Below are 27,226 nucleotides of genomic sequence, written 5' to 3'. Positions count from 1 at the left end.
TTGTAGTTAGTGATCAAATGATTAGCAGCATTAATTGTGGCCCAAAACAAGCCAAATTTACTTCGCTCCATGCAACCATTGACGTATGACATTTAAGAAGGCCGCTTGACGTGGATGATTCTTTAGAACCTAATGACCTGTCGAGGCCCTTTCCTCATTTTCTCTTAAAAACATATAAAAACCTGAGCAGTGCATATGATAGTAAGTGGTTTGCTCAGATATCAATGTAAAGAAATTATTTTTGTCTCGTCCTCCTGATATTTGAATTCTCTTCGAAAGCTAATTCCATCGATTAAGGAAATATAACATCTCACTCTTTCTAATATTGATGATATGCTTAACGAAGCATGTCATCACTCTTACCGTAAACAGGCAATTAATGTATAAATAGCATTATCGTGAAGATAGATATCAACACGGTTGTTGATGAGCTTTTGTCGTTCTTTTTGTAATATTAAAAAGAACATTTTGACAATTGTGTCGAGATCAAGATCGATGTTTATGTCAACTAGAAAATAAATAAATAAATTGTAGGAATAATAGATTTGTTTTTTTTAGAAGGATTGATAATAAAGATGGTGACCGAAAGACCCATCCTACAGCTTGCTCCATGCGTGCAAAGATATATTTTAATCAGCTGAAAAGCAATTCGATTTGGGGATATCTTAATCGGATAAATTAATTGATATGCGAAGTAGAACAGTTTGATGCACAATTTCTAATATTTCCTTCTCTCTCTCTCTCTCTCTCTCTCTCTCTCTCTCTCTCTCTCTCTCTCTCTCTCTCTCTCTCTCTCTCTCTCTTTTTCCTTCAAAACCTATGGAATATTGAGCAGCAATGACCTTATTTACTTGTTCCATCTAACATATATGTAACTTTAAACCCCCAGCATGAAAAGACGAAAACCCTTAAAGCATGCTGTTATTTGAAAACGCTGTTAAAAATTAACTTGTATGTGTTTAAAGGCATGACACAAGTAATTAAAGCCACTGTATCTGGTTTAATTATGTTGGGAATATCTCCACATACGATATAATAGGTCCGCATCCGCAATATAGCATTATTGCGGGTGTGTTTTCACAAAACAGAAACCATAATTAATTAATAGAGGTGAGTACGCGTGCCACGTTGTCTTGCTCTCCAACGAACTCGGTAGTTGGAAAACGTGGAACCCTTTCTTTTCTTTTTTTTTCTCTCTCCCAAGGTTGAATGATATCTGACGAGCCGTCTTAAGCCAGACACTGTACTGCCAAAACAATGCGACGATTTTTTTTTTTTTTTTTTTAAAGAAAAAAAACCTTTGAGGTAGGTAAGTAATTCATGTATACTGGGATGGAGAGGATCCAGTCGTGCATAAAGCCGCATTTGTTCCCATTCCCGGATTCCTCTATGCCTTGGTGCTTCTGACATGCACGTGAAGACCACGTACACGCTGCACAATTCCCAAAAGCATTCGCACGCCAGTTTTGTTCGTCGTACATATTGTGTATTGGATGGTCAAGCTGCACCAGTTCTGTATGGACACCTGTCAGTGTTGTCATGCTACCCTCCCCTCCGCAGAGTTTTCTTTTTATTTTGTTAATAGTTTTTTTTTTTAGCCTCAAGTCTAAATATGAGCTAGCCAACCCTCCATAAATACAGAAATACTTAGAATTTACCAAACTGCCGCTGAGACATGCTCCAAGCTAAACATATTGTTGAGCCATCAACCGAAACGAGCCAAGCCATCAAACCACTAAATAATTTCTTCATAATATTATTTGGGGTTGGAATCAAACCCTTGATCTTCTTTGTCATGAGAAATGTAACTACCAAATTTACTATAGTTAATTAGTTATTTCGATGTCACTACCATCTATCGGGTTGCTTGTCTTACACAAACTGAGCGTCCGATCATATACAACTGAAGGTGTAGGAAATTCCTCGTGAGTACAGTATATACTCGAACAAGGCATGAGTAGTGAGTACGTACAAAATCCTTATTGAAAAGGACTCGTAAGTTTGCAGAATCTGTCTGGAAATCCAGGCCAGCAATCAATTTTATCAAATCAAATAGACAGAACAATAGTATAACTCAATGATTGATTTCTATCCTACATGGGCATTAAGGTCAGGTTAGGTGAGGATCCACCAAAAGTAAGAAAAGGGACTTCAATTAATATTAAGGTTTACACCCCCACCCCCACTTGCTTTGGAAGGTAAAGGGCGTTCGTTAGATTGAGCAAACCAAGTCATGCATGTTAACTACCGGTCATATCATCCGGGCCAATGGTCGTAAGTGTTTTAGGTTTGCTGCACGTACTCTATAATTAGGTGTATATATATATATATATATATATATATATATATATATATATAATATAAGAAGAGTCGCTGGGTATTTATAGCAAGAAGGACAGTTGAGCAACATTCTGATCGACCGAGGGAAACGGGTACCGTTCCTCTCAAGTCCTTTTCACACGCCTTTATTGCTTACTTCCTTAGCTGCCTGTGTGATTAGCACGTGCCCACAAATCGATCCTAGTAAAAATTGAGAGTGGATTCTACATGCGTATACAGATGAGCTATAAGAGATTAATTTCTAAGCTATCATTTTTCATTTTATTTTATTTTATTCTTCTTATCTAACAAATGTTACTAGATTTGCTTTTCGAGCAGATCATATATAAGCACGTGAATTTACACGTGTTAAAGTGACTGCTTATTACTTAACCAAACTAATTAACTAACTAACTAAACTTTAAAAAGTTAGGCAGCTCTATTCTATTATCCTTCCTGCGAACAATAATTACTTAGTTACATATGAGATTGGTAGCAAAACCAATCAGTGCAGTCCTCAACACTGTGAAAAGGATGGAGCACCGGCAGGCACCTTACCAAGCATCTATTGACGTTGTTGACGGCATAGAACCCATCTCTCGGTGGTCCACCAAGAGTATATTCTGCCTGTGAACCAACCGGTGAGTCAACTTAGCTGGCTCAACCGAGAAAAGCCCATCCGTTACATTAAGATGATTATATAAAGTCTATCCGTGTAGACTGATACTTGACATGTGCATATACATATACTCTAACGAACAATAATACTTCCAAAGCTAGCTAGCTAGCTCTCATCTCCCCTTCTTCCTCTTTGGCATCGGTAGGGTCCCCTTACGAGGGGCAGATGAAGGGCGATATAGAGAGAGAAAGAGAGAGGTTAGATATGCATGTGAGAAGGACGGAAGCAGTATAAAGGAGGGAGAGCGGAAACAGAGCAGGCAAGATGTGAGCTCAGCTAAATTTTGGCTTCATCTCTCATTCAATCATCTCCTTCCTTCCTTCCTTCCTTCCTTCCTTCCTTCTTTTAGCGCTATTTGATTTCTTAAGTCGTACTCCTGGCTTACACGTTACGATGCTAGTGGAAGTGCAGGTTTGATACTCTTGTAAATATAGTAGTACTCGATCCCCATCTTTGGATAGAGAGAAGGACAATTAAAGGTGTTCCACTTGCATGAGAGATGGTGAAGAAGGTGGAGATTGTAAACAGAGGGGCATGGACTGCCGAAGAGGACCATAAGCTAGTGGAGTATGTTAGAGTTCACGGTGACAAGAAGTGGAGAACCCTCCCTGCCAAAGCTGGTATAGTCCATACTACCCCTTTTCTCTTGCATTGGATTATAAGTCTTCACTTCTATTTCCCAATATATATCTATTAACATTAATTACTGTTATCTAAATAAGTAAGGTTCACCGGAATTTCCTACTAGGTTAATTAGCGGGTAGGCGGATACAGTAAGTTCACCTTGCAACTAAATGTACATATATGAGGGTTTAGGTGCTACTGATAGATATTCTCACTTTTATATCTCTTTCTTTGGTTATTCTCATGTAGTTTCTGAGAATTTTGAGTTACCTATTGAAGATCGATGCAATATTTGAGTGATCTACTGAAGAACAGATGATGTGTTTGGACACTAATTAGCTTGTTTCATATAATTTAGATAGTTTTTTTTTTCTCTTTTGTCATGCCTCTTGATCTGGATATAATATAAGTGTCTACTTGTTTTCTTGAAGAACTCCACTTGCTTCTTTTGATCAGTTGAAGAGTTATCACGTTCTGATAATTTGAACTTGCTACAGTTATTCCTTTGTACGAAAGAGACTGTTCATTTATAAAGTGCAAAATTAATGTGATAGTTTAGATTGTACACAGGAGATTGGACTATTAAATAAAAAATATATAATTCTTTAATAACGTAAGCATTTAAAATAGTTAGAGAGTTAATAAGGTATCAATGCGAAGGTCTTAAATTCAAATCCTATTGACCCGTCTACTGTTTAGAATATAAAAATATTCACATTTAAATCAAGTCTAATTTTTTTTAGCCCATGGAAAGACCTCAGCATAGCAACCAGACATATGTCTAGAGATGGAAGCGACGATTACTTGTCAAAGCTGCTCCTAGTCCCCTGCAATCCTGGCCCAGTATGAATATATAATCAATTTCAACTTAAAAGAGGCTGCTAAGGAAGCCGATCGTTATAAATTGTTGCATTAGTTGGGACTGCAGAGGATCTCTTCCATTTAACCCCTCCTCCACTTGGGAATAAGCCTTTAGCCATTAGTCGTGATCCATGCATGCATGCATGGCACCCAGTCTAGACATTACATCTTACAAATTAATACGACAACTATTTATACGTTTATGTCTGTCATTTGACATTATTTAGAGAGAGCGCTCTCTCTCTCTCTCTCTCTCTCTCTCTCTCTCTCTCTCTCTTAGTATCTTATTTAGCTGCATTTATACTATGCGGGAGTACAATCACACCCTATTCCTGGATAGTCTTGGTGGAGAAAACAATGAGACTTACTCAGATGTCATGATAGTTTCACTGCATGTGACCAGCGAATGCTTGTTGTGTACCAGGGCTGAATAGGTGTGGGAAGAGCTGTAGGTTGAGGTGGCTGAACTACCTAAGGCCCGGCATTAAGAGAGGCAACATATCTGAAGACGAAGAGGACCTTATCATTCGGCTCCACAACCTATTAGGCAACAGGTAAAGGAGTGACTACTCGAGTATCAAACCTATCCTTTGCAATTAATAGGCATATACAAATATATTGTGTCGCCATGCATGCCTACCACTAAAGACAGGCTAATTATTAACATGTACCAGTGTACCAAGGCCTACATCACATGCGATGAGCATGTTTAGTTTAATTTCCCCAAAGTTCCTTAGGAAGATAACTCCAAATTAGAGCCAGTAGAATTGGTCGCTGTCACTAGAAAGACGAAAGGTACTGAAGTCCATGGCCCAGAGTCTGCTTCCTATATGGGCCGGGCCACATCATGTCATCGATATATATATATACATACATACATATAGCTTAGTGTAGCCCTGACCCCATGCAACTAAACGTAAGCCATTATTCACCTCGACACCAGCATAAGTAGATAAAAAGCGTAAATAAGGCGTACGTGTAGTAGTATGTAGTACGTAATTAACTCTTGGTTTGTGCTGCAGGTGGTCACTTATAGCCGGAAGGCTACCAGGCCGAACAGACAATGAGATAAAGAACCACTGGAATACTCACTTGAGCAAAAGGTCATTAACCATCAATGATCTAAACCTCAAGATGAAGCCAAAGCTGGAGGGAGGCAATGTTAGTCCTCACCGCGAGTCGACGCCGGACTTAACGACCGGAGACCCGAGGGACGACTGCGGCGAAGCATGCCTATCCGATAGGAACTCCGAGCCCGTAAACTCGTCGGCCGAGGTCTCCGGAATAGAATTTGACATTGAGCAGCTCTTCAACTTCATTTCTATGCCAGACCAAGATCAAAATGACACTGGAAGCAGTAGTAATGATCAGTTGGGAGTAGAAGATTATGGTGTGATAGGCCGTCAAGATATTCATAACTTCGGTGGCGGAGCCGATGACCAAGGGTGTTTGGCTTCACTTCCTATGTGTGATCCATTGGAGTTTTGTACGATGGACCAATTCATTGGTTGCCAGGATTATGCGTTTTTTTTTATCGACTAAGTGTATATCGATCATGATCTCCTTGTAGTCGTTTGTTTAATTTTACTTTCTCCAGTTAGGGCGTCCAGAGGTTTTGTTCGATTATATATTAACTAGGTAGAATAAGATGTTTTATTGGAACGGGAAGTAATAAAATCAGAAATGTTGGTCCTCAATCGTCTTTTTCTTATATATATAAGAAAAGGCTTATATCGGAACATAAATGAATGAGAGAGAGAGAGAGAGAGAGAGAGAGAGAGAGAGAGAGAGAGAGAGAGAGAGAGAGAGAGGTTGCAAGAAAGCGTTGTGCCTAGAGAGAGAGATGCTTGAAATGAACTTTATAAAGCATCGCAGCCTCCCTTTCTTTAATTCTTTCTTGGACTCGAAGAACGTAGCGTAGCAGGGAAGACCGATTTAGGAAAGGCTGCTCCTTCTTGATCCGCCACGTGGCAAAGTTGTGCGAGAGATCGCAGCCCTTTGTTTCTTTAATCCGCCTTTTGCCCTCGCTTTCTTAAAATACCTCGATTTGTCCCTCGGTTCAAAACTCGGCTCGGCTCTCCTCGAAACCAAGGAATAAAGCTCGCCTTCTCCACCGGCTAGTTCCGGTCAATCATTCCAGTCATATCCGGTTACCTAAAGCTAAAAGCCTGCCTTCCGTACCGATACCCCGACTCGCTTAATTGCCGGCCCCCCTCCCCCTCTCCCTCCCAGTTGGTTTATTGGGCGAGAACTCTCTACATTAATTGATTCAATTAATTAATTAATTTAGCCCACTACTCGATCCTCTTATTTATATATATATATATATATATATTCTCTCTTGAGTTTGAGTAAGACAAAACGAGCGAGCTAACTGTTACACTTCGGGATCAGAATCTTTGAGAACACCAAAATTCGGCACTATTTTTAAGGATCTTAATATTTTTATTAACAGATTTGTACTTACGATCCTATTTAACTAATGTTCATACTTCCTAAGTATACATGGGCCTTAATTATTTTGGGAACAAGAGAGGACTTAATAAATACTTACGAATGTACTTGTCTCCTAGCTACTACTAATATTAACTACCCCCCACCCCCCATATATATATATATGTATATGTGTGTGTGTGTACTGTTGTCTTTCTCTGTTACCAACTTGACAGTTTCCACACCAGCTAGCTATTATTATTCTCAACTTTTTTCTTGACTATGGTTCCCCTTTTTCTCTTTAACTTTTGCTCTTTCCAACCATGAGGCTTCTCCAAGAGAATTCCCTCAAGAAAAAATAAGTGATCACACATTAAATCTCAAGTGTCAGTATAGGTAAAGCGGGATTTCATGCCTTTGAATTAAAGGAGCAATACACTAGAGCTATGTGTAGTACCGACATAGCTTCCAAATGGAAGAAGTCTCACTAAGTTACTCCTTTTGAGGGACAGTAACCAAATAAAGAGCCAGTTTTGCTTTAAAGTTCTGAATTGCCCGGCCCATTATGCTTGCAACCGTTGTCACTACTGCATGCTCCTACATTAAGATATCAAATAATTAAGTTTACTATACCTTACTTGTATATATATATATATATATATATATATATATTCTCTTCATCTTTCTCAAAGGGAAAGAAAAGCTATCGTCAGGTACAAGAACAAAGGAAGAGTTCATGTAAAAACTCAATTAACTAATATTATTAATAAGTTCTCTCCCCACCCCCTCCTCCCATTTCAGAATAAAATAATAATAATAATAATAAAAAGAATGTTTATTTATGAGCAGTGAAGAGCAGAGAGGATTCGACCACCTCGTTTATAAAAATGGAATTCAAATAAGATTTAACTGTGTCTGAGCGAAGGATTGGACAAGTCGGGTCAACAAAGAAGCCACCCGTCAAATCTAATCTCTATTACCTTGAGCCCTATTTATTTACCCGTACATCAGCAGATCACAGCCGTCCAACTGATAGCGCCGGGCGAATGAAACCTGCGGATGGATGGATCCGTCACGCCGAGGTACGACAGTTGGTGTGTCCGACATCCAGCATGAGGTCCGCAGATCAGACGGCCAGGATCAATAAATGCTCCCTGGCACGTGCGGGAGATTAATACGTCCGACCTCTCTAAACATTTTTATTTTAGAGCATTTGGTCTCGTCTCCGCCGTACACCCATCATTGGACCCACACCGTTCAATGCTGTCCATCTGATGGGACCCCTCGCAAGATTAGACCACTCGCCCCCCCGTGTTTGATGCAGCGGGCGGACGGCTGCGATCGACCGAGGCGAGGCAAAGGGCACGGCAGTCATTAAAGGTCACGGAAAAGGGTACGCCGTTAAGCTGAGCTATATATACGAGGCAGGACGAAGGGGGCCTTTAATTCTCGGTTCGGCTAATTCTGGTTCCAACTGGGAAAACCAAAGACCGACGGAGTTGGGTTTCTTCTTCTTCTTTCTTTATTTTTTATTTTTCCTTTTTCCGGGAGTTTAGAAGTAAGGATCCGCAACGCGCCGAAATTTTCGCCGCAATATCGACGCGATTGGGATTTGCCAACCAAACCCCGATCCTTTCTCGATTTCTTCGCTTTTCCTCCAATTTAGATAGTGGAGAGGACGAGCGAGCGAGCGAGCGAGCAAGGAAGAGAGAACTGTAGGTGAGGTGAAGGGTTCGAGGAGGAGATCGAAGAGGTAAGATGAAAAGTGTCGATTTGATATAGTTTCTATATTGGATATGGATTACATTTTGGTCGAATTCATCAATTTTGTATAGAAATTTTTTCTCGTATCTTTGCAAATGATTGTGGATTTCGATGTGCATATTAACGCACTTCTTTAGTCGTCTAATTTTCAAAAAAATCTTTGCATTCTCTTACGACTCATCTCGTTCGATTAATCTTTTGCAGGTTATTTTCGCAGATCTCTAAGAGGAAGTGTGGGAATAGTGGGGGATTCTTCTGCATGTAAAGAAATCAAAACTTGTGCGCGACGTGGTTAGTTATCTCTCTCTCTCTCTCTCTCTCTCTCTCTCTCTCTCTCTCTACTAGATCTTCCCATTAAATTCCTTCGTTTGGTACATGTATTCGTCGAATAACGGAGAACAGAGAGGGGACACTATTCCGACTTTCCTCTGCGTGTTCCTGCAACGCCTGCATCGTTTGTCGATGCGTGCGTTTCTATCTCTCTGCTGCTGTACTCGCCTGGCACGGGCATTAGCTTGGCCGAGGGTTATACAGTGCACAGGAGACAAAGAGATAAGGAGGTATACAGCTAGCGAAACCTATGCTTCCATACTGGAGACTCAGAGAGAGAGAGAGAGAGAGATGGGGGGTTCGGGGGGATGAGTGGGTCCCACGCTAGTATCATCTCTCTTTTCCTCGGGTCAAGGGCTGGGATCGATCTATCTATTTTGCAGCAGTAGCACCATTAAAGTATCTCTGCCCAGTTGTTTTTAATAATATTTAGGGAAATTCCTTTTTAAATGCAAGAATGAGAGTTCAAACTGGATTGGGGGGATAGGATACTGGTGTTCACTGATTCACTCTTATGTATGCACACAGTGTCCACTAGTGCATAGAGGGTCCCACCAAATCAACGGTCGCCGTTTGGCTACTAGCGATGCGACCGTGCGCTTAGTACGTGTGTCTTATGCTGTGCTATATGCCAAGAACTGGCATTTGTGTCGGCACTTGGAACATCCGAAACTTTTTATTCGTTTTCCCTCAGTTAAATGTCCGTATTACCCTTCATACTTGGTTGGTGATAGTTTCTGTTGGTCGCTCGCAGGGGTAGAGCGGGAACTTATTATAGCAGTAAGCTAACGAGAAGCCATATTAAAGATGCTAGCGTGCATCGCGTGCACGAAAGAAGGCGGAGAGGACAGCGCGCGTGCTGCGGCGACGCCTAGTACCAAAGACGCCGTCAAATCGCTCACCTCGCAGGTAAGCTACTTGACATGATCTATTTCCTCTAGTTGCCTCCGCCCGTCTTCTCCATAACTTCTTTTGTCTTTATTTATTACTTAGTAACTCTACTGTAACTTAGAGACGGGACCATTCACAACCATAGGGCAGGGGCAGGGGGAGGTCCAGGGGAGGGGAGAGGAGGGGGAGGTTGAGGGGGAGAGTAATGCCCAAATTCGGTGAAAACGACCTACCTCATTGTATGTATTTGTATTTTACTGCCAGCCTAAATTAATAAAGCCTATGGCAATCGATGGGTCTTTTTCCATTGGGTGAAAAATGCAGTGAAAGCATTAAAGTCACCAGTAATGTTATGATCGATCGGTATTGATGAGTACTACTCTAGGTTACTGTGTTATATAAAAAGGTCGGTCAAGCGAAGAGGAAGGTCCCTTTCGGTCATTCCATCATAAACGAGGAATAGAGAGAGAAGAGAGAGGAGGAGGAGCTTTACGACGACGTTCGTCCAAAAAGAGTGGGGGGTGATGCTATGTATTCGAGTTCTTTAGTTTATTCCCTTGGCTTAAAGAGAGGGCAAGTGGGGTTTTATCTCTATCTAGCTATCTAAATCGGGTCTTTTTCAAAAGGAGTGCTCTGGTGGAAAGAGATCCGTTGGATGTTACCACGGAAGGAATAAAGTCGGGGGTGAGGAGGACGAGAGTGGTCCTTAGTCTCTCTTATTTAAAGTACCTAAGCCTATTGCTAGAGCTGTGCACATACACAGTAGTGCGGCCTGCCCTTGTGCTCTGAGCATATGGTGACTTGAGAGTGAAGCAATACTAGTGTGATTCCAGGACTATTTGTGTCAGTTGGACGCACTTACTTTACGTAGCATGGATCAAATTCTCTGATCATCTCTCTCGGTCCCTCAATATAAGTTTAATATTCTATCTATCTATATTCGTGAGTTTATTTCTACATTTTCCTTCATGATAACCATTATGAAGATGATGCTTATCCTTGCGAATCTGTACTGATCTCCTCACTACGTCATTCACGTAGAGTATGATCTTTCTTCCATAGCTTATTTTATTTGCACCAGGCAGGGCACTCAAATTGCATAGGAGATATTATTCACACGTAAACGTCTCACCGGAAGGTGTTAGGGTTCTCATTTGATTAGCTTAGGTATGTCTGTCTGTTGCTTTACTAATTGTTCAAACATTGCAAGGAATAAGATACTTGCCTGCTGGCAGACGTCCACCGATACTTTAGTCACTAATTAAAGTTGTCTAATGCCATTAAATATTAAGCAGCTTATTTTAAAAAAAGAAAAGAAAAGAAAGAGTACATTAAGCACCTATTGTTGCCTATGCCGCTGTAGTCGTCACCAAGGTTTAGTCAAAAGAACATTCAGATTCTGATTCTTCATTGATCTAGAGTTAATTGCATGATAATAAAGTGGTAGTAGATGAGGGGCATTTCTAGATCACGTGTCCAAACTAGACATGCAACCGAATGACGAATACATAACGAATAGCTTCTTAAATGAAACCGGCAGTTGAAGGACATGGTACTGCGATTCTCTGGATCATACCGGCAATGCAAGGGTGGTAGTAGCTCATCTTTCAGAAACAAGAGCTTCCACCATCATCCCCACCATTATCGTGGGGGCTCCTATGATGCAGTCTCTGATGGGGAAGGTGGAGGTGGCTACACATATCTACAGGCAGCGAGCTCAAGTTCGACACCTGCATGGGACTTCACGACCACCAACAGCGTCCGTGACGATGCAAGGTTCAAGGCTAAGTGGATCCCAGGCATCGGAATGCAGTTTCCACCAGAGGAGGAGGTGGTTTTGGAAGACGACGGGGAGCCTAAGGAATGGATGGCTCAGGTGGAGCCAGGTGTTCATATCACCTTTGTCTCCCTACCTGCTGGCGCAGGCAATGACCTCAAGCGCATCCGTTTCAGGTTGACTAAAAGCCACATTCTATTTACTCTCTCTCTCTCTCTCTCTCTCTCTCTCTCTCTCTCTCTCTATATATATATATATATATATATATATATATATTGTTACGAAGATGATCTACTTCGATGATTGAATTATGATAATGATGATGACAAATGGTTTGTGCTATTAATAGCCGGGAAATGTTTGACAAGTGGCAAGCGCAGAGGTGGTGGGGAGAGAACTACGACAGGATCATGGAGCTGTACAATGTGCAAAGATTTAGTCGCCAGGCTCTCACAACCCCACCTAGGTCCGACGATGGCGAGGTTTGTTTGCTCTATCTTCGCATGCGATAACTGTAACTACGTGCACTAGAGTCTATTATTTCGTCCTCACAACAGAACAAAATTCTCTCGCTGCTTTAGTGTTTTGTTGTTTTGTTTTTCTCGCTTCCATTTTCCTTGGCCCACTGCACAAGGCCCAGCCCCTCTCCCTTTCCACGGCCCTACGATGACTCCTTTTAGCAGTACAAAAGGAATAAACATGCCCCGACCTGGGACAGGCATTATTGTTTCCTTTTCTTTAGATTTTTTTTTGTGCATTTAAGCAGCATCTAAATCCTTAACCAACGGACAAGGCAATCTTTGTCCCGTCCCTTTTCTTTCCACATTAAAAGGTGTAACTTAGGACGATCGTTTGATTAAAGTGGCAAACATTAGCAACTGAAACGATGCAAAACAAAGAGAAAACCCTGTTACACCTGCTACACCTCCACTACTATTGCTTAGTATCTTTGCAGAGGGAATCGTTCTACTCTCGAGTGGGCTCTACAAGAGAAAGCCCTGTTACTCCTCCACTAGGCAAAGAACGGGTCTCACGGAACGCGTACTGGCCACCTTCCACTGTGCCTGGCAAAGGACTGTACTATACGCCATCAGTGCCGGATCCTTCGGATCACATCTTTCCTCACCACCTCAATCTTAACTCTTCTGCTCCCCTTAATGGAGCAGCGGGGAGCTCAGGTGTTAGAGGTGAGACTTCTCTGATGGAGGCTTCCAGAGCTACCACTTCTTCTAGGGACGAAGCCTCCATTTCCATCAGTAATGCCAGTGACATGGAGATGACGGAGTGGGTCGAACAGGATGAACCTGGGGTGTTCATCACCATCAGGGAGCTGCCTGATGGCACTCGGGAGCTTCGCCGAGTTCGATTCAGGTGAAAACAAAAGAAGCACCCTTTTTTATTATTATTATTTTTATATATATCACAAGGCTAACTCTACTAAGACTCTTCTGTGCATCTTTTGTCTGCAGCCGGGAAAGGTTTGGAGAAGTGCATGCCAAGCTGTGGTGGGAGGAGAACAGAGAGAGGATACAAGCCCAGTACCTCTAGAGCAAGTGTACTGAACTCCAGTTTGCTGGGGGGAGGGGGCTAGTCCCAAGAACAGAAATATTAGAAGGATAAAAGAGAGGAGAAAGAGCTTAGAAACATAGATAGGTTAAAGAAAGAAGAAGCGACCTTTTGCCCTTAGGAGCCTTGTTGGTCTGGTTTGTAAGGTCATCTGCATTCAGTTTATTAGGACCCGTATCATGCCCTGGTCGACTTTGCTAACCCCCATCCATCAATGTGATGTTATTTATGTTCAGTGAGTTTTCATATTTCATCGTGTTTGAAATAGTTGTTTGGTAAGCACGTACAGCTCCACCAATGATGATCATGTGGGAAGGAGTATTTCATCAAGGTCGTGCATGTAAGCAAGGCTTGAAATATCTGAAAGCTCCAATTGGCACATTTCAACCGCTGAAAAAAACCAGCATCAAAATTTAATGACTCTCAAAGCACCACTTATAGCACGCCCAAACATTTCCAAAGCTTCCATGCTAATTTTCCTTGATTACCTTGCATCTGCAACAACAAAGGCTCTTATGAGCGACTTTAAAAGTCTAAATTAGAGCAAGTTACCTGTCCATAAGATTCTAGACCTCAAATATGTACCTTCTTAATAAACAGTAATTTCTCACCCACAAGAAAAATATAGCAAGTCACCAAATAGCTAGGGAGAAAATTAGCACATATGCAACACAAGACCAACCCTCCAAAAAGGAAGCCCATATCCAAAGTAAAGTTCCTACAGAATATATGTTTCATTTTCGTACGATCTATAATGCCCTTCAAAGTAAATAGGATAAAGATTTATTTGATGTCTAGAGCTTGAATTTAACGTCACACAGAAGCTGTGTTGCTACTTGGCAGTGCACTGCCAAAAGAAACACCACCAGAGCATATCAACAGAACTTCATATAAAAGATTTAATCACATGAGACGTTGTCTTACCTGTAAATATGAAAAGCAGGCTACTCTTAATGGGCATGGACTACCAACTTGGAACTATATGTATAGACCAAGCAGCCTCTCATATAATATGCATTATAAAACCAATCCATCCATCCAGGTCAATCCTGTTTTCAAAAAAGAGACTAATCTAAGGAACAACCAATTGCTATGATCTAGCTACAAACATTGTTGAGGTTTCCCCTATAGTAGAAATCTACTTTAATTCCTCTACTACATACAGTCACTCCTTGTTTTGGCCAAAACAGCTATCCTATTTCTAATACTCTAATCATTTCTGTGCATTTAAGTGCGTGTTTAAAAATTCCATTCTCCACATATGATCCATACGGCTCATGATGCGGAAGGGGCAATTCATACGACCATGAGATTAAGAAATAAGCAAAGCATCTGAAGAACACGACAGATCTCGCACTAAATCATGAAACAATGCCAACCATTTGGAAGATCTAACATAACATATAACATAGAAAACTAATAACCATCAGGTAATCATCTAGTCATTAACACGAGAAGAAGCGAAATATCCAGCATTCATTGATCCGTCGAATTCAGCATCAAAAAGTAACGAGATAATTCAAATTAGCTCCACGAGGAGGGAAAAGAATTCAAAACCTAAATCCAAGGGCTGGTCCGATGTTAGGTACCCTAAAGGCGTCGCCGATGCAACCGGAGAATCTAGTTGATAAGAATTCAAGACCTATATCTAAGTGTTTGCTCCCCACAAACGCTCAGAGATCGGATCGGCAAAAGGTTAAGGAAAAGAATCGAAAGAACCGAATAAGAGAAGGAAATAGAGATCGATACCTCACGACCTTCCGCCATAACATCCTCTCCTCCCGCACCACAGGCAAAGGCAGTACTCCGGAAGAGCAAACCCGGAAACCGTATTTATATAGAGAGAGAACTATGTGTAACGAGGCAGGGATAAAAACGTAATATGTGGAAATGAGGTATTAATCAAACTATATTAACAATTTTCTTTTCTTTTTTTTTATTTAAAAAAAAGAGATTTGTATCAGCATCGTTCTTAGATACCTTTTTTTTAAAATAAAAATAAAAAATTGTTCGCGTATTGAATATGATAGGAAAAAAAGATCGAAGTGCAATAACACAGAGACAGACAAATCACAATGATCTTAGAAAAACGGAACGAAATTTAAAAGGTGCACTCCGAAATTATCAAATTTTAATCCTTGCTCTGCTAATCTCCACAGTTAACAAGACAATAATTTAAAAGCTATTCTTCTATAACACCAAAAAAAATTTTAGTTTGAGAACGACTATAAAGGAGACCCTTCTTGATTGACTGGATCCCTTGATCAACCTCCACTTTGAGTGTGTCTAAAAACTATTAACTAACAAGAAAGCAGAGAGCAAACCCCTAATCCATTTCTTTTCTCTGTACCAAAAAGAGACAACCCTATCTTGTTTACCAATTTTCTTACATTTGGGTAATACAAGCCATCTTATATATAGCCTCCCACTTGAATCTAATCACACAGTAAAGTGAATCCAAATCAAAATAACTCACTCCACATATTTATTGAATCAATCCAAATAAATACATTATTTAGTTTGATATCACAAACCCAACAAGTAACAAAGCTACCAGAAATGGCTACGAAAGTGTACACTTCTAACAACCACAAAATGCTTGATAAGATCTTGATCTGTGATAATGAATACCTCGCTTAATCACACACAATAAACACCCCTATATCTAGCTGAATACAATCCGATCACCAGCATTGACGTCATTATCCATTTACATTTGATCCTTGCTGGTGTCGCTTGACAAAGAATACCTTTTGTTATTTCCAGGAGAAAGCAGAGCACAAGGTAAGACAATAATTCCAACTGAATAATTGATTGAAAGTTATAAAGAAATTGCCATAGCTGACCCTTCATTTGTTCCCTTTTCTTATCGTTGACTGCGGTTTTGAGTACCAAAGTTTCTTCTGGCATACTAAAAGCTTCTCCTTCTCTACATTGTATTCGGTGTCTTCCTTCTCACAACTCCATCTCATCCCCTTAGAAATGGTTGCTATAGAATCTATGAAATAGTTAGATTCTCGGATTATTGCATAACCATTTGGGCGTAGGATCCGATCCATCTCAAGGAGCACATATTTAGTCTCACATCTGCCAGCCAGAATAAAGGTGAAGATGAGATATTTACTATTTACTATTTTTCTATATAAAACATGTAATGTGATAAGAACAAGACTGTAGTACATGACAGTCTAGTCAGAGCTTTGAATAAGCGGGACTCTTGCACCATTCGAGTTATTGCATGGAGAAACGAAGTTTGATCGATAGGAAACTTTTTATAGCTGCTGAATTGCTGATAATGCCATAAAGTCATGCTTATTGACATTCACCTCAAAATTCAAGTATATGCAGAAGATTCAATCTTAGAGATTTTAGAGGTCATCTATCCAGTTTGGCTTTTGAATGAAGATTTCTTAATTAAAAAAAAAAAAACTAGACATTAAATGAATATCTAGGGTAAAAATAGTTTACCTGTGACCTTCAGCAGTAAAGAGGCCATCGAGATGCAAGAGATCATATGTTCGAGGGTATGTAGAGAACGCCTCACACCTAGAAATGGGCAAAAAAGAGTATGAATTAAGTATACACTTAAAAAACTTGGTTGTGCCTGAGAAACATATGGAAACAGATATTGCCTGCCTCTAGGTAAGAACCTTTTTTTTTTTTTTTAAATCTATGGAAATGTAGATATGTATCTTTTCTTTGTACTGCTTACCAATCATGGTAGGTGCCAATTAGTCCCCTATCATAGACGACAGGAAGGGAATTTGCACCATAAGAAGAGACGACGTTCATTACCCAGACAGGCTCTTGTACAAGCGCTGCAGCGAACCCACCATACATTGTATTCATATCCATAACATTTCGGATTTTATCACTTCCAAGGGCAGGAAGCAATGTTTTGTAGTGCTTTACTCTCGACTTCCACTTGCTGTTGTCATGCTTGAACCCTCCAGAGTTCCCACCAGGGACCATGGAGATGCGCTCTGGAGCTATATGCAGCCGATCAGGCCATTTGGGAGTAGATTTTAATCCCAACTTCTTAAAATTCTGGCTTGGGAGATTTAAGCAAGATCTGAGTGGAGTATACCATGCAGAATCTGCATCCATGCTGTCATCACACTTTGAAGGGTAAGATGACACGGTGAGTTTATTGTAGCAGCTATTATCTGGAGATTTTTGCCACACAGCAATGTCATCCTTCTTATTGTACAGTTTGAAGCACATGCTAGCCAGCAACTTCTTTAATTTGTCATAATCTGATTTCAGCTCTTCCACTGTTGTGTTCCACCCCTGCCATCTATTTTCATAGTTTATAGGTGGTCCAGAGAGTACCCAGAAGCCACCAGGCCTGAGTATCCTGTGTATTTCCAGTAGGTAAATCCCACCTGAAGTGCAATAGCTTGAAAATTAGAGCGGCGAAAATTGAATGAAGGACTAGAAAGCTACTCTTGGGCAAATTGTAAGAACTTCACAAGTACTATTGAGGTTATCAGTTTCTGAGTGGGCTCATGCGAACTTCACATGTAAGGAGTTAAACTTGCTGAGAGTGACTGAGTCCCCTTTATAGATTGCTTAGTCTTATGAAAGTTCAAATTGACAAAAGGAGGGTGAAGATTTTCACCTCTGTTGGCAAATGAGGATAATAGAATATCATTATTTACAATCATCAGAAAGTATGATATGATATAGCACTGAGAGAGGAATTACCAAACTCTGTCCATGGGATAAGACACCTTGAGCAGTGAGCCATGTCAAACGAATTGGATGGAAAAGGAAGACGCTGTGTAGAAATAATGCCTAAAATTGCTGGAATACCACGTTCCAGGGCAAACTGTACTTGAGCCTCATGATTGTCTCTAGGTGCAAGTGAAACAGTTAAAATTCCACGGTCTAACAGATCACCTCCCCAACTGGCCACCTATTAAACCAAACAAATACTATGACAAAAGAGAATAAAAATAGACAGATGACCATGTACATAATGTAAAATCACATGAGAAGTGTTCCTCGGAAAATCCAAATCACGTTTGGTGCTGATAATTGATTCCTACAGAGTGAGTAGTATGAAGGAACTGGCACAAATGTTTGAAAAAAGGTGACAATTAATGGCATTTAAACAAGCTACAATGTATATATATATATCACAACTTCTGATCCTCAATCAACAAGAAAAAAAAAAAAAAGAGACTAAATGCAATGCAATATTGTGAGAGATACATGTATAAAATTTAATTATCCTTTGCTAACATGCATGTATAAGGTTACTCACCCCACACCCCGTGTCAATAGCAGTTCGGACAGTCCCATCCTTCATCTCAGGTACCAGATTTTGCATCAGGTCAACATAGGCACCAACTCCATTTGGGAACATAGTACCTCCTCCAGGGAAGAAGAACTTTTCACCTTCCTTTCTCAGCCAGTGCTGATTTGATTTCTGATTGTTTATCCAGTCATAGGGTACATTTCTGCAACAAATAGGATTGGTATATATACTTGAGCATCTGATATGCCATTCAAGACAAAACTGAATAGACCAGTAATATTCGAGGAAGTAGCACAGAAGTACCTATACCAACATTCGTCTTTGCTCTTTGGCCATCTAACTGGTAGCGTGTATCCATCAGGAGGAGGCACTAGACATTCTTTTCTTTCAGTCATCGGTGGGCAATGACGTTCCATGAAACTAAGCCTGTAATTACTGTACTTCCTCCATCTCTGGGAATAGTTAATCAACAGAAGACGATGGCACATCATTCGTAAATATTATTATATCAAACAACTTTTACATGATATGTGAAGGAAAAATGCATGCCGCTGCAAAACATCTAAAGGTGAAAATGATAAACTTAAAATTTAGCACACGTATTACAAACGTACATTCTAACAAAAGAAGGAAAAGTATGGTTTCATTTATCTCCGATTTTTATAGAGAAAATCATCATAACATTATTTTTGTGGAAAAAAGGAAATAATTTGTAGCTTATACTTTCCTTTAGGACAATGCTGAGGTATAAAGTGCAGATGAATAGAATTTTCCAGTCATTTAATCAGGGGATACTACTACAATTGTTGCGATATTAATCAAAAAAGAAAAGGACTGCTCTAACCTGCTATTGCATTTTATATGAAGAAAATATCAGAAAGCATAAATTATGTATACCTTCGGATCTGTACATGGTGTGTAATCTTGATAATCACTACTACACTCAGGGAAAGTGAGAGATTTAATGTGGAGAGGAGATAGTGTCGCCTCCTTGTATGATTGAATTTGTGGCACTGCATCCTTATTAAAGAATCTGTCCTTTTCGGAGCAGTAAATGCCTCCAAGGTAGAATGAAAATCCACATAGTACTATGAAAACTAAGGTCACTGGGACAATTCTGGAACTTTTTTCCGGGTAAGCCCCTGGTCTGGAATCTTTGTTCTTCATTTCATGCTATGAGTGAAGTACCTGCAGAAGGCAAGTTATAGCAAAGCATGCCTTAGAGCATACAATAGAAGTCTTGGCCATTTGATAAAAACAGTATGCCATCATATGATTAATTATATATGTGACAAAGTTAATCACCCATACATCATGTAACAAGCTGCAGGAAAAAAAAATCTCTTTCCAACCAAAAAATAGAAGAGAGAGGAAAACAGAAAGGAATAATAGAATACTCCCCATTCTTGTACATAAACAGAATATACTAGATAGGGAATGCTTTTATATTTTAATTGAAAGTTCTTGTGTTAATGATATCAGGAAGCTTTCAGTATACGAAAGCTCTTCGAACAGAGCTAAGGATAAGGATGAAGAGAAACAAAAGATAATACATGCAGCAATGCAGCAAAGTTTGAAGCTACAAATTGAATCTAACAAGATGTCAGTCTTACAAATATATCTATCCACTAAATCAATCATGTAATGTATCAAACTATTAGGTGGTTGAATTTTTCTTTTTCTTTTCTTTTTAAAAAACACCCTGACAAGCATGCATAGTCTTTATGATAGAAAAGTGTCTCAATAGTAGTATGTAGTTGATTGTTCAAGTGTAACAAAAATGACGAGAGCAGAATTTACCACTTAGTTGATTGTTCAGGTGAAACCAAGATGAAGATACCAGAATTTTCTTTCTACAAGCAAAAGAATAAACATGAGAACTATCATCAGATCACAAGAGCCATCTGATGAGAAATTAATGAATAGATCAATCTCGACAGGGATTACCACAAGGTAGAATCTACATTTACTAGTGATGTTCACTTTATTGGTGGCAATAAAAAAGTGGAATGGTCATGAAGACTCGAGTAATTTGGTTATAGATCACAGACCCAATAATCATCGGGCTTATCATATTGGTCTTCTGTTGTCCTTTTAGATAATAAATTGCAAGAAAGCGAATTATTAACCAACTGCTATGATAGCAAAGTAAGACCAAACCCACTATCTACTAGGACCTAATACAGTCAATGCATCTCTTAATATAATTGGCCATTGCAACAGCTCATCAAAGTCGAGTACGCGAGTCAAATTATAAGACTTTACGCTGTTACGAACACAATTTGGAATGCTACAGAGCAATGACACAGCAAATAATATCAAAGCAGTATGCAGAACTACAAGTGGAAATAATAATTACTCAAATGCATTGACCCATCAAAACAGAGGAAGATCTTACACCAGAAAACCCAGCACGCATAGATGAAAGCAGAAGACAATTGTGCCGAAAATAGCTAGTTCGAGCGAAAGAAACACAAAGAAATCGCATGAAGCAAAATCCCCAGTTAAACCAAAATTCGACGAGTGCCAACAACCCATTTGAAGAAATAACTAAATTAGAGATACCAAGGACAGAGCTACCAATTGCAAATTAGCTCGAATAGGAGATACTCATTTCGTGTGAGCTCAATTAGAAAAGTAGTTCAAGAACCAGTAGCAGATCATTAGTAACAGAGAAAGTACCTCACAGATCTCTCTCTCACTCTCTCTCTCTCTCTCTAATTATCCTCCACCCCTTCCCTCTTGGATTATGGAAGGGAAGAAAACGTAGCGATGTAGCCTTAGGAATAGGGAGTGGGTGAGAGAGAGAGAGAGAGAGAGAGAGAGAGAGAGAGAGAGAGAAGGGAAGAGGAGATTTTATAACAAATGCTCCTCTAACCACTCGACTAGATTTTATAACAATTTTAAACCCCTCGTCCTATATCTCTCTATTTCGTCGTACTCTCTCTCTCTCTCTCTCTCTCTCTCTCTCTCTCTCTCTCTCTCTCTCTCTCTCTCCATATCTATATAATGGAATTTACTGCAGTGATGAAGAAGACAAAAAGTTATCCCAGAATTCCTTCCAGCGAGAATTCGACGACTCCGACAGAAATTTACATATATATATATATATATATCCTTAGAAGAAAATTGACTTAAAGAGAAGCTGGTATAGTTGCATCGCAAGTAAGGAATCGGGATGACTTTAATGGTACTATAGATGCCACTACAACTAGCTATGTCTAATGTCTTGAAACTGAAGGCAACTTTATCGGAAAAAAAAAACTTCTTTAAGATTTTATTAGAACGGAGGCGCTGAAGTGCATAAGGAAATAAATCCAAACGTCTATAATAAAATAGTGATTTCAAGTTTTAACTGTTTCCCCGTGCAAGAAACAGTAGATTTGATGGGAGTTGGGGTCAGTTGTCGGCGAGCTAGCTCTGCTAATTTATGGCACGTCGGGCCCAATCCACTATCGCACATATGTAATAATAAATTTTAAGATAATCTTACGATAAAGCCTCTTTCTCATAGTAATTGGTAGGCATCGTGAGCAATTAACGGCATATAGGACAATCAAGCGTATAAACTTACATCTCACGTTAGCCGGCGAATATAATTATAATTATTATGTCAGTCTTAGTAGGGCTCACATAGCTAGTGCGGTGCGAATTGTGAAGAGGACTTGTGAATGGGACCATGCACCGAGGACGAAGTTAGTTAGAAAGGCGACAAGAGAAGACGAGAGGCAGTGTCTGCATAGATGGCCCACCTTCTGAAGCAGTCACTTGCATATTTGAGTTGGGAAAGAAAGAAGAAGAAAAAAAAATCCATTAGTTCATCTTCTATCTCCTCATACGCTTCTTTTGGATTAGCTATATAATATAGTTTAAGACCAATATCAAAAGGTATTATTATCCTTATATCTCGTAATGCATTAATGTCGGTAGCAAGAGGACGTTCGATTAATCACGGAGGCGAACAAGCAAGGAGGGCTGGGAAAGAGATAGGTTTGTTTTAGATTTGATGGCATCTAACAACCGATCGATCGAGCTCTTTTGCGTAATTAACTCCATCTTTTATCTCTTTGGATAGCGAGAGGTGGTGGTGGAGGATAACGAGGGAGTTCATGTGCTTCCATGTGATGGATCGCAATTGGTGCTGTCACGTTCTGAAACAGTTGGCTATTGGGCCTACCCCCTCCCCCTTCCCCAATTGGATATTCTTTTCGTAGTTTGCTAGTGAGGTTTGGGTTTCTCTTTCCATTGTGAAGCTTCAATGGACCATTGGCCCGTCCACCACATGGCCTACATTAAAGACACGTTGAGCCCATTTAGGCCTTTCTTACTTGTAATGGGCCTCAATCCTACGTATGCAAAACTATATTTATATACCTTTGTTATCATCTTCTAAATCTCCTCTCACTCTTCTTCACGTCTGTCTTGTTTTTTTTAGCTTCTTCCCTACGTGCTACGGATGAACTCCACCTCCACGTTACAGGAAGAGCCAGGCAGAAAAAAAAAATAAAAAAAAAATAAAAAATGGAGTTCATGATCATTTTGGGCAGGAACAAAAACTAAAACAGGGTGTGATTAATTCCAGTGGACTGAGACCTTGTATGAAGCATGCATGCACGTAGAACCAATTGTTTTAAATAAAAATGGCCACCTGAGCCATACCACTTCACGTCCTTGCCATCATAACAGTGACCACTAAATAGTACCTGATACTTTTCTGCCTCTACTTAAAATTATATTTTCCAAAATTGCTACCTAGAAAATTAATATCACTGTCGTTTATAAATTATAATGCGTTGGAGAAGTCAACATAAAAAGGTATTTTTTCTTAAATGTGAAAAATGGGCTCATCGGGGATTTTATTGGAATTTCAAGTCTTTGTATCACGGTTCTTCTTCGTTTTGGCGTTGCTTTTCCACGACCTTGCCGAGTCGTTGACAAAACCGAATACCATTTCGCTTTGACCACGATCACTACTCATTATCAAACCGACGGCTGTCATAGACTATACAATACCGGCTATTGCCGGTAACGCGGCAATTAGCGAACTCACCAACCGGTTGGCTTGCTCCGGAGGAAGCCGTAACAAAAGGGGGTGGAGAAGGGCCGCCATCTCGTGCAATCCACACGATTCCTCATCCAATTTGGCATTCTGCTTAGATTTTTTTTCTTGAGAGGTACTTCTCTTCTCTCCAATCTTTTCTCGTGAGGAAATTTTGCTTTATGCCCTCGTATTTGCAGTCAAAACTATGTTATGATCTTGCCCGTATTCTGAAATCATAGGATCGTTGGTGTTTCTTTAGGGGTTTTGTTTTGGTAAAGTTTATGATGGGTTGGATAGTTGGAAAGGATTCTTCAATCGGTCGTTCTCATGAAACAATTGTGCTGCAATTTTGGGCGAAAGATGAGATTTTTCTTTCCCGTTACTTGCGATTAGTTTTTTTTTTCTTTTAGTTTTATTTCGTTAACTTGGTAAATTCTTTGATGGGTTCTGCTCGTTCGAGGAGCTTGATCATTCTCTGGAGGAATTGTACTGGGGCTTGTTGGAAGTATGGGTACTTGGGAGTCTTCGGAGCTCTTTTGTATGTTTTCGTGGAGGGGAGAGGTTCTCTAATGTCATTCTTATGACATGTGAGAGATTTTGTTACTCTTATTCTTCTCTCTTTGATTGCTAAAAAGAAGAATGTTAAGAGTTGGAATATGTGTCCGGCTTCATATTGAGACTTGAGATCGACATTTCTTTTGTGGTATAGTTTGCTCTTGTTTGTGCTAAACGTTTGATCATTTAGTTTGTAGGTTCTCTATCAGACGATACTTATCATTTAGGAAGGCGTTTGGACTTAAAATTGCACCCAATTCATGAGATTGCATGAAATCCACAGTTTTTTTTAGGTAGTGAATAGAAATACAAATAACTCTAGAACCCTCAACGGTTAGATAGATATGTAGTTTGGTAAATGAATTTACAATTGTAGGTTGCCTAGAGTACTCAAAGAAATGCTGCTTGAGGGCTTGTGAATTTATTCTTTGTTTTCCTTGAGCTAATTTATGTTTCTCACTCATTCACATTATGTCGGATCATCTGATTGTCGCTACCTCTTCTCCGTGCAGGTTTTTGTTGGCTTTCCGATGGACTCTATCTTCAGAAGAGTTTTCAGTGATACGTTGTGCCCAGATGATTCTTTCTCTCAGCAAGGCATTGAAAGATGCCCATTTTTGAGAAATATAAATGAACCTACTAATTTTTCCTTCTCATCTATGAATTTTCCTTCTCCTGTAAGTCTCATACTGTATGTTTGCTTTAAAAATAAAGCTTATCAATGAACTTATAATGATTTGTCTGTATATTTCATATTTCTTGGAAGGTACGAGGAGCCAAGGGTCCAATCTTTGAAGATGGGCCTAATTTTGATATAGCATTCAGGCTTTTCCATGGAAGAGATGGAGTTGTGCCACTTTCAGGAAAATCTTTTATACGCAGTGAGGTTCCAGAACCTGAAGCAACGCCCCAGTTTAATCCATTAGCAGCAAAAGCGGCAACCATCAGTCTCTCATCTTTTGGGGCTGGAGGACCTTTCAGCTTTGATTCTTTCTCAAATAAATGGATGAAACAAAATAAGAAATCCTCTAATCGTGAGCCATCTTCGCAGGTAAATCCAGTGCATAACTCTAACCATCTATACTGTGTAATCGTCTTAAGTTCTTACAAAATGTCCCATTGTCCCCTTGTTCTATGCATCTCCTGTGTGTTGTTTCAATACTTAAGAATATACAAATCAATTACCATTCATAAATAATTGTGCTTATGATGAAATAATTCTGACTAGAATATAATGTCATGTGTCTGAAGTCAGGCTTTAAGTTACTCTTAGGTTAGCTCATAACATGTTGAAAGTTGAAACATAAGAAAGAGCATAGTTCTGTAATGATCCTTCATTTTCATTACTTCTCTATGATTTGTAAAGTGTAAGCAGTTTGGAGCCAGTGCAGTTGCATAAGCCTTCAAAATCGACATGCTCGCCCTATCTGGGTTTAATTGCTGTCATTGTTAGTCATATACAATTTTTGCATGTGCGTTGTAAACCATTGCAACACTTGAGAATTACTATTGCTGAGTTTATGGGGGAGGTAGTTCATTTTCTTAGTTCTGACTTTGTACTTTTGTGTACTTGTGTTTCAGAGAGGAGGCGATTCCGCACATGAATCACTAAGCAATGAGTGGATGCAGAGTGGACAGTGTCCCATAGCAAAGTCGTATAGGGCTGTGAGTGGAGTCCTTCCTCTTGTTGCAAAGGCTATAAAGCTTCCACCAGGCACAAAACTCAGGTGCCCACCTGCTGTGATGGCTGCTCGAGCAGCTCTAGGCAAAACAGCCCTTGTCAAGAACCTTCGGCCCCAACCCCTGCCTGCAAAGGTGCTGGCTATTGGCTTGCTTGGCATGGCAGCCAATGTTCCTCTTGGAATTTGGAGGGAACATACCGAGAAGTTCTCACCCCAATGGTTTGCAGCAGTCCATGCAGCAGTGCCATTTATAGCGATGCTCAGGAAGTCAGTACTGATGCCAAAGACTGCAATGGCTTTCACATTAGCAGCCTCGATCCTAGGGCAGACCATTGGTTCCAGAGCTGAACGGCTTAGACTGAAGGCACTGGTGGCAACAGCTGGAGAATCAGTGAGTGGTGCTGCAGGTCTTGATCACAAGATTATCACCAGTTCAAAGAAGAGTGGACACTGTGGTGATGAAATGGTTTGGGAACAACTTAAGGTGGAAAGCAAGGCAGTAGCCTCTACTGCAATTGCCCAGACAGCTACTATATGTTACTAGTGATGATGAACCAGCTGTATGTGTGTGTGTGTCGATGTTCGTTCAATTTGAAAGACTCATATTGATATGCATTCTTTGTTTCGTAAATTGTGGCAAGTGTTTGGCTTTTCAAGAAACCAATTCCCTGCATGTTGAGGGGATAATAGGAATAATTAACTGTTGTCGCAGTTGTTTTACTTTAATGAACTCTTTAATTCTAATAACAAAGAACTTTTGAAAGTATACTGTTTATTTTTGTAACTATTTATAATCTGTCTTGATCTTTGTAACTATTTGTAATTAGTCGGTTATAAACTAAACTTGCTTTTAGTGGGAATTGTTAGGGTATGATAGTCCAAATAATTTAGACTTTCTTGTCGATATTCTCATCTCAGGACCCAGAAATTGGCCATGTTATTGCAACTAATTTAGTTATTAATGTTACCAGGCAGCAACTGGCGTGCCGATGTGGTTTGAGAGGCAAGTTCTTCGCTTCGTCTCTTTTTCCTTCTTTTGAGAAGAATGACTTGAGAGGCAAGTTCATAGCCACTGCCAATGTAAAGATCAGGAAATGAAAGCATTTGGCTATGTCGAAGATGGAAAGTTTTCTCACCTTATTCTTTGCTTTGTTCTGTCAGCAGTTGTTCCTTTTGCCCAGGAAGCTTTGTTGAGTTGGTATACCTAATCCTTGCTAGTTATAAGGGTAAACGATGCCACCTGTTGTACCTTCAATTATATATATTCTGAGGACTAACTTTCCTTCCGACCGTGGACGACAGATAGGACTTTTTCCTAGCGTTCACCTTGTACGTGATTAATGGAATCTTGCAGATATCACCAACATCAATTGGTTTAGACAAGGGAAGGATTGAGATACACTACTTGCTGATAGGCTTAAAAATTTAGCAGGATAAATGT

At 39.9% G+C, this 27,226-nt stretch overlaps 4 protein-coding genes across 8 annotated transcripts; 3 read left to right on the top strand and 1 right to left on the bottom strand.

Moving 5' to 3' along the window:
* The first annotated feature begins 3,048 nt into the window (after nucleotides 1-3,048).
* LOC140784560 (transcription factor MYB4-like) lies at nucleotides 3,049-6,180 on the top strand. Its single transcript, XM_073132043.1, has 3 exons — nucleotides 3,049-3,618; nucleotides 4,908-5,037; nucleotides 5,506-6,180. The coding sequence occupies exons 1-3, from the start codon at nucleotides 3,498-3,500 to the stop codon at nucleotides 6,023-6,025; spliced, it is 771 nt and encodes a 256-aa protein (XP_072988144.1). The 5' UTR covers nucleotides 3,049-3,497; the 3' UTR covers nucleotides 6,026-6,180.
* A 2,180-nt stretch (nucleotides 6,181-8,360) lies between these two features.
* LOC140784559 (protein Brevis radix-like 1) lies at nucleotides 8,361-13,479 on the top strand. Of its 2 annotated transcripts, XM_073132042.1 has the most exons (8): nucleotides 8,361-8,669; nucleotides 8,885-8,971; nucleotides 9,083-9,240; nucleotides 9,765-9,919; nucleotides 11,442-11,854; nucleotides 12,028-12,160; nucleotides 12,634-13,049; nucleotides 13,148-13,479. In XM_073132042.1, exons 4-8 carry the CDS (start codon nucleotides 9,818-9,820, stop codon nucleotides 13,224-13,226), a joined length of 1,143 nt encoding a protein of 380 aa, XP_072988143.1. In that variant the 5' UTR covers nucleotides 8,361-8,669; nucleotides 8,885-8,971; nucleotides 9,083-9,240; nucleotides 9,765-9,817; the 3' UTR covers nucleotides 13,227-13,479. The 2 variants fall into 2 exon arrangements, with proteins under 2 accessions (XP_072988143.1, XP_072988142.1); XM_073132041.1 differs by lacking the exon at nucleotides 9,083-9,240.
* A 2,217-nt stretch (nucleotides 13,480-15,696) lies between these two features.
* LOC140784450 (probable methyltransferase PMT21) lies at nucleotides 15,697-21,396 on the bottom strand. Of its 2 annotated transcripts, XM_073131868.1 has the most exons (9): nucleotides 21,190-21,331; nucleotides 20,308-20,360; nucleotides 19,405-19,695; nucleotides 18,811-18,959; nucleotides 18,514-18,709; nucleotides 17,952-18,162; nucleotides 16,957-17,629; nucleotides 16,713-16,790; nucleotides 15,697-16,331 (listed from the first exon to the last, which is right to left on the bottom strand). In XM_073131868.1, the coding sequence occupies exons 3-9, from the start codon at nucleotides 19,672-19,674 to the stop codon at nucleotides 16,094-16,096; spliced, it is 1,815 nt and encodes a 604-aa protein (XP_072987969.1). In that variant the 5' UTR covers nucleotides 19,675-19,695; nucleotides 20,308-20,360; nucleotides 21,190-21,331; the 3' UTR covers nucleotides 15,697-16,093. The 2 variants fall into 2 exon arrangements, with proteins under 2 accessions (XP_072987969.1, XP_072987968.1); XM_073131867.1 differs by lacking the exon at nucleotides 20,308-20,360 and having other exon boundaries at nucleotides 21,190-21,396.
* Nucleotides 21,397-23,477: 2,081 nt separating this feature from the next.
* Nucleotides 23,478-26,551, top strand: LOC140784073 (uncharacterized). Of its 3 annotated transcripts, none has more exons than XM_073131255.1 (4): nucleotides 23,478-23,681; nucleotides 24,616-24,780; nucleotides 24,870-25,154; nucleotides 25,685-26,551. In XM_073131255.1, the coding sequence occupies exons 2-4, from the start codon at nucleotides 24,634-24,636 to the stop codon at nucleotides 26,327-26,329; spliced, it is 1,077 nt and encodes a 358-aa protein (XP_072987356.1). In that variant the 5' UTR covers nucleotides 23,478-23,681; nucleotides 24,616-24,633; the 3' UTR covers nucleotides 26,330-26,551. The 3 variants fall into 3 exon arrangements, with proteins under 3 accessions (XP_072987356.1, XP_072987358.1, XP_072987357.1); XM_073131257.1 differs by lacking the exon at nucleotides 23,478-23,681 and adding an exon at nucleotides 23,720-24,135; XM_073131256.1 differs by lacking the exon at nucleotides 23,478-23,681 and adding an exon at nucleotides 23,720-24,251.
* Nucleotides 26,552-27,226: the final 675 nt, after the last annotated feature.

The sequence above is a fragment of the Typha latifolia genome, chromosome 3 (assembly GCF_019914945.1).
Source record: "Typha latifolia isolate L0001 chromosome 3, TyphaL0001v2, whole genome shotgun sequence".
Classification (NCBI taxonomy): domain Eukaryota; kingdom Viridiplantae; phylum Streptophyta; class Magnoliopsida; order Poales; family Typhaceae; genus Typha; species Typha latifolia.
Note: the sequence above shows the minus strand (reverse complement) of the source record. Positions and strands in the feature narration are given on the sequence as shown.

Excerpts from the sequence above, each read along its gene's own strand:
- LOC140784560 (XM_073132043.1), top strand. The coding sequence starts at position 3,498 with ATGGTGAAGAAGGTGGAGATTGTAAACAGAGGGGCATGGACTGCCGAA. Across the intron at positions 3,619-4,907 it reads AACCCTCCCTGCCAAAGCTG|GGCTGAATAGGTGTGGGAAG; the intron begins GTATAGTCCATA and ends GTTGTGTACCAG. Across the intron at positions 5,038-5,505 it reads CACAACCTATTAGGCAACAG|GTGGTCACTTATAGCCGGAA; the intron begins GTAAAGGAGTGA and ends TTTGTGCTGCAG.
- LOC140784559 (XM_073132041.1), top strand. The coding sequence starts at position 9,818 with ATGCTAGCGTGCATCGCGTGCACGAAAGAAGGCGGAGAGGACAGCGCG. Across the intron at positions 11,855-12,027 it reads CTCAAGCGCATCCGTTTCAG|CCGGGAAATGTTTGACAAGT; the intron begins GTTGACTAAAAG and ends TGCTATTAATAG. Across the intron at positions 13,050-13,147 it reads CTTCGCCGAGTTCGATTCAG|CCGGGAAAGGTTTGGAGAAG; the intron begins GTGAAAACAAAA and ends TTTTGTCTGCAG.
- LOC140784450 (XM_073131867.1), bottom strand. The coding sequence starts at position 19,674 with ATGAAGAACAAAGATTCCAGACCAGGGGCTTACCCGGAAAAAAGTTCC. Across the intron at positions 18,960-19,404 it reads CACCATGTACAGATCCGAAG|AGATGGAGGAAGTACAGTAA; the intron begins GTATACATAATT and ends AACTATTCCCAG. Across the intron at positions 16,332-16,712 it reads TTTACTGCTGAAGGTCACAG|ATGTGAGACTAAATATGTGC; the intron begins GTAAACTATTTT and ends TCTGGCTGGCAG.
- LOC140784073 (XM_073131255.1), top strand. The coding sequence starts at position 24,634 with ATGGACTCTATCTTCAGAAGAGTTTTCAGTGATACGTTGTGCCCAGAT. Across the intron at positions 24,781-24,869 it reads CTATGAATTTTCCTTCTCCT|GTACGAGGAGCCAAGGGTCC; the intron begins GTAAGTCTCATA and ends ATTTCTTGGAAG. Across the intron at positions 25,155-25,684 it reads ATCGTGAGCCATCTTCGCAG|AGAGGAGGCGATTCCGCACA; the intron begins GTAAATCCAGTG and ends CTTGTGTTTCAG.